Genomic DNA, 5,998 nt, shown 5'->3' on the forward strand with positions numbered 1-5,998 from the left:
CTCTGGTTTTTTTTTTTTTTTTTTTTTTTTTTTTTTTTTTTTTTTTTTTCTAAGTGTTATTGTTGTCAATATATTACCAAGGCTTTGTTTAGTTGTTTTACATTTTGGAATTTGTCGCATGCTTTAAAACCCTTCATTTTCTTATGGTTAAACAAAGCAGGATTACCACCCAGGTCATAATTTAGTGGTAAGTACGTTTTTATTAGGTCATCTTTCCTCATTATTCTCTTAGGGTTCAATACTTTACATTTGCGGATTATTATCATGCCTCTTGAAGGAAATAAAGTGGGTCTCCGTGGGCTCAATATGATAAAGGGGAGTAAAAATTAGTTGAATAGGTCATCGAGATTGCTTGCTATAGCCGAAAGAAAGGGTTAGGAGACTAAAATACACTACAAAATCCCTTTTTTAGAATGAAAAAAAGCATGATTATAATTTTTGTGGGGGACCGCGAGCCTATTTTTTTCTTTATTTTTTTTGCGCCTTTGTACTCGAAGAAAATGTCTAATCCCTGATTTGCAATTGGGAAACTAATTTAGTGGATGGGGATTTAGAATACTAATTAAAATTACGAATTTGCATCTAATAATTTTTTTTCCCCTAAAGGTACCATCTAGTTGATCAGATCTGTATAATTAGAGATGAGCAATTTACTACCCACCCTAAATTAAACGAGATATGGAGGTTATTAAACGGGGATGAGGGCAGGTATGGGGGTTTATATTATCCCAGAATCAGAAGCAAAGTGGAAACAGGGGAAGTACCCCTACTACGCCCACGCTTTAACCTGCCCCAGCCTGATATACTTTTATTTAAAAGTATTTTTAATACCAATATATATATATTATATATTATAATATTACTTAAAAATGTGGATTTTAAAAAAAATTAAAATTATTTTATTATTTTATCACTAAATCTAAAAGATATTAATGTTATATTGATCAATTTAACATTTAATTTGTTGCAATATTTTTTTATTATTGGATAAATGTGTAAGGTATAGAAAAAATCTCCCAAATGGAAATTTCCCGACCTCAACCCGATATATGAGGGTATAGAGGCAGATATAGAAGCAAAGGTGAAAACGGGGGTGGAAAAAGCATACCTAATTTCATTCTGCCTGATGCTCATCCCTGTGCACAATATATCATTTGCAAGATAGCTTATCCAATATATCTGAGTCCACAACTTTTCCCTGGGATTGTTTGGGTTGTTTTTCATTCTTTCACCGTAATCTATTGAAGACTATTGGGTGCATTTAGAATTAGTTTCAAAATGTTTTTATTTTCTGTATGAAAATAGAAATGAAAACTTTTTCATTTTCATTTTGAAATTATTTTTGAAATGCGTTTGATAGTTTTATTCAGAGATTGATTTCAGTTTAAAAAAAAACTGAAACTGCGTTTAGTGGTTTAATTTTTAAAAACACGTAATAATATTTAAAATAATAATATATTAAATAAATAATATTATTAAATATATTAAATAATAATATATTAAATAAATAATATTATTAAATATATTAAATAAAATTATATTAAATAATATTATATTAAATAAATAATATATTAAATAAATATTAAATAATAATATATTAAATAAACATCATTATATAAGACAAAAACGGTTTCAGAAAAGAGAGAGAAGAAAATGAAAAAAAAAATGAAATCCGTTTTCAGAAAACGAAAACGAGAAAATGAAAACACATTTTTTTCGTTTTTAATTTTTCACAAAAGACAAAAACGGTTTTGTTTTTGTTTTTAAAAAACTTTTAGGCCAAACGCATTTTATGTTTCCGTTTTCATTTTTTAGTCTCGAAAAATGTGAAAAATAGAAATGAAAACAGAAACAAACAGGACCATTATGTTCTATTTTCTCATTCTCGAAAATGACCGAAAAAAAGAAAAAGAAAAAGTGATAAAGGAACGACAATGTATAGAAAAATAATTAAATCTAGCTAACCTTAAAATGACAATATAACTCTAGAAGCGACATCGTTTCCCTTAACATATATAACAATCACTACAATAAAACAGTGTTTTTATAACTGTTAATTATAGCGTTTTTAAAAAAACATTATTAAACGTTTTTTCAGTTATATATAATAGCGTTTTAAAATAGTTATAATATATATATATATATATAAGTTAATGAAATTTTAGTTGATTTATTGTATATATATTTAAATATATATTACTGTACACATTAGAATGACATTGGGCATGTAGTGGAAAAATTATTTTCCCAAATTTTCAAATTCCCACCGCTCCATTTACAGCGGAATGACGGGTTTGCCCTTTTCATTTCATTTTTCTCTTTGTGGTGCTTGATATTTTGGTCTTTTTATGTCCCGATTGTGGGCGGACATTTTCACCCTGCTTTTTTATTTTTTCCTTTGCCTTTGCCGTGGGTGTTTTCGTCATTTTGTGCTATGTTGCCTTACTACTCTTTTCTCCTTTTATTTTTTCCTCTTGCGCCATTTTTACTCCCATTTTTTCTGAAAAAATGTTACTTTGTCTATATATAATAGCGTTTAAAAATAATTATAATATATATATTAAAATGTTATAAAATTTTAGTGGGTTTATTTTATACATATTTAAATATATATAAATATATACATTAGAATTACGTTGGGTATTGGAAATTTTTTCCTTCAAATTTCACGTCCCGCACGCTCCTTCCCCACCCCGGCGAGTTTATATATATATATATATATTTGAATATATATGAATATATATAAATATATACATTAGAATTACGTTGGGCGGGTACTGGAAATTTTTTTCTTCAAATTTCACGTCCCGCGCGCTCCTTTCCCAACACCCCCTCCAATTTGATAGGTTTCCCCCAAATTCTTAAATTTCACGGTCCATTCCCTCCGTTGGATTTGCTCTGCGAGATTCCCAATTTGATAGGTTCCCCCAAATTTCCAACTCTTGCTCTGTCGATAATGCTCTTAGCTAACCCAACAAAAGAATCTAACGGGAAGCAATCCTCTCTCTCTCTATGCGGGTCACTCGATTCCCCTAAATTTTCAACTTTTGGTTTTTGATTTTGTGAAGATTGGGTCGTGGAAGGAAGATTGAAGGCGATTTCGATGTGAAGCCAGTGTTGCCAGTGAAGAGATAGAGAAAGTGCATTATTACAAGAGAGAAATTGATAAATGGAAGCACATTCTCATTGCTTACCGAATGGAGGTACAAAACTGGATACAAATAGAGTTGGTTAGCTAACAAACTCTCTCTCTCTATCTCTCATATTCTACAGTTTTATCTTATTTACAACTCACATAACAGTAAGTGGGAAAAATAAAGAGAAGAAAATAGACAAATTCTCTAAATATATTAATACTCCCCTTCAAAATGGAGAGTACAAATTGTGGATTCTCATCTTGCCCAAAAAAAGATGAAACTGGGTGGGATGAAGAGCCTTGGTGAAGTGATCAGCAAGCTGGTTTTGAGTGGAGACATGCATAGTCTTCAATATGCCATCTTGAATCTTCTTTCGTACAAAGTGACAATCAATTTCAATATATTTAGTACACTCATGATAAACTGGGTTGGCAGTGATGTGGAGGGCTGCTTGGTTATCACAATAAAGGAGAGTGGGATCTTGATAGAAAACACGTAGATCTTTGAGTAAACTAAGCAGCCAAACAATTTCACAAGTTGTATTAGCCATTGACCGGTATTCAGCTTCGGTAGAGGAGCGGGAGACCACCTATTGTTTCTTGGATTTCCAAGAAACTAGAGAGGAGCCAAGGAATATGCAAAAACTGGTAAGGGAATGACTGGTATCTGGACATGTACCCCAGTCCGAATCAGAGAACGCCTTGAGTTGGATTGTTGACGTGGACGGGAAGAAAAGGCCTTGACCTAGGGTCTTTTTGATGTATTGTAAAATACGTATAGCTCCTTGGAGATGTGTAGTCCGGGGGGTTGCCAAGAATTGTTTGAGGCGGTTGACGGAATAACTGAGATCAGGTCGGGTGATAGTGTGGTAAATGAGCTTACCAACCAATCTTTTGTAGCTTGTCGGGTCGGCAAGTAATTCCCCATCAGATTGAAAGAGCTTCAAATTAGGTTCCATAGGAATGGAAACTGGTTTGCATCCCAAATATCCGGCATTAGACAGAAGCTCTAAGGCATATTTCCTTTGACAAATGGATATGCCAGCAGCAGATCGAGCTACTTCTAAACCCAAGAAGTACTTAAGTGTCCCCAAGTCTTTCATTTTGAAAGGTTGGCTTAAAGCAAGTTTTAGAGTATCTACAGCAGCTGATTATTACTGGCAATGATAATATCATCAACATACACCAAGAGAGCCAAAAAGGAAGTGCCACGAGATTGAGTAAATAAGGAATGGTCACAAACAAATTGTTGGAACCCTTCTGCAATCAAGGAGGACACAATCAGTAAAGAAATCGTGGAGAGGAGGGCTTGGATGAGAGCTAGCAAAGGGAAATATAGACTCATGGAATTGCACATTACGAGAGATATAAACTTTGTTGCTTTCAAGGTCAAGAAGTTTATAGCCTTTATAACCAAATGGATAGCCAAGAAAGACTAAAGCACGAGTGCGAGGAGAAAATTTTGAACGATGATGAGGAAGGGTGGAACTATAACAGAGGCAGCCAAAAGTGCGAAGGTGACCATAATTTGGTTTTTTATTACTTAAAAGTTCAAATGGTGTCTTGTTGGAAAGCAGAGGAGATGGAGTACGATTAATTAAATAAACAGCAGTTAAGACGCAATCACCTTAATAATAAAGAAGAACGCTCGACTGAAAAATGAGAGCACGAGCCACGTTAAGAATGTGTTGATGTTTACATTCGACGACAAAATTTTGCTCAGGTGTGTCAACATATGAGTGATAAGGAAGAATGCCTTTAGAACGAAAAAAAATCAATGAACACCAATTCTGGAGCATTGTCTAATCGAATAGATTTAATTACGACATTATATTGAGTAAGGATGAAGTTGTAAAAATAAGGAAAAATAGTAAGAACATCAGATTTTACACGTAAGAGATAAACCCAGGTAGCACATCATCAACAATAGTAAGAAAATATTTTTGGCCAGTAGGAGTTGCAACATGAAAAGCTCCCTAAACATCAATATGCACTAAATCAAAAGGATTAGGAGACATGTTATTAAGAGAAGAAAAGGGAAGCCGCTTCTGTTTAGCCATATGACAGATTTGACAATGAGAAGACAAATTAGATAAAGAACTAGGGATTTGCAATTCATTATGTAGAAGTTGAATCTTTACAGAAGATGGATGACCAAGATGATAATGCCAAATATCACTTTTGGACATTATAGAACATGAAAGAGCAGAATTACAAAGAGGAATCCCGAATTCAAGAAAATAGAGGTTGCCTTGACGTCTACCCTTCCCAATCGTCAAGCCTTGAGTGAGGTCCTGAATGACACACGAATTAGAGAGAAAATCAACACGATAATGAAGGTTGAGAGTAAGAGAACTGACACTGAGCAAATTGAAGGAAAACGTTAGAACAAATAAGACATTGTGTAAAACCAGCGATTTAAACAATGTTACTGTGCCAATATGATCAATAGCCACATTGGTTCTGTTGAGTAGAGTGACAGTGGTATGAGCAACGGTGGTGGAGTGTGAAAAAAGAGAAAGATTACAGCAAACATGGTGGGTGGCACCGGTATCAATGATCCAAGCATCATGAGAAACAAACGGAAGTGAAAGAGAAAGGGCAAAAGGAGTATTACCACAAACATGAGAAATTGAGGGGCCATGAGCTGTTGAGTCTTCACATATGCTGTGAGGATGAACGTTGAGTTGCGAGCTGAGATAGGCAATGAGTTGCTGAACTTCCTCATTGGAGAGAGACCCAGGCGGTGGAGGGGGATTTCCAGAAGGTGGGGAAGGTGCAATGGTTGTCGCGGCAGCAGGGAAAAAATGGGAAAATAACTGCTGTTTAGGGGAAAACGATTGCCGTTTGGAGTAATCAGCA

At 34.2% G+C, this 5,998-nt stretch overlaps 1 protein-coding gene across 1 annotated transcript; it reads right to left on the minus strand.

The window, feature by feature from the left end:
- Positions 1 to 3,726: 3,726 nt before the first annotated feature.
- LOC112094680 (uncharacterized mitochondrial protein AtMg00810-like) lies at positions 3,727 to 4,239 on the minus strand. The gene has a single exon (XM_024176191.1). The coding sequence runs from the start codon at positions 4,237 to 4,239 to the stop codon at positions 3,727 to 3,729; it is 513 nt and encodes a 170-aa protein (XP_024031959.1).
- Positions 4,240 to 5,998: the final 1,759 nt, after the last annotated feature.

Source organism: Morus notabilis, unplaced genomic scaffold, assembly GCF_000414095.1.
Source record: "Morus notabilis unplaced genomic scaffold, ASM41409v2 Scaffold1960, whole genome shotgun sequence".
Classification (NCBI taxonomy): Eukaryota; Viridiplantae; Streptophyta; class Magnoliopsida; order Rosales; family Moraceae; genus Morus; species Morus notabilis.

Excerpts from the sequence above, each read along its gene's own strand:
- LOC112094680 (XM_024176191.1), bottom strand. The coding sequence starts at position 4,239 with ATGAAAGACTTGGGGACACTTAAGTACTTCTTGGGTTTAGAAGTAGCT.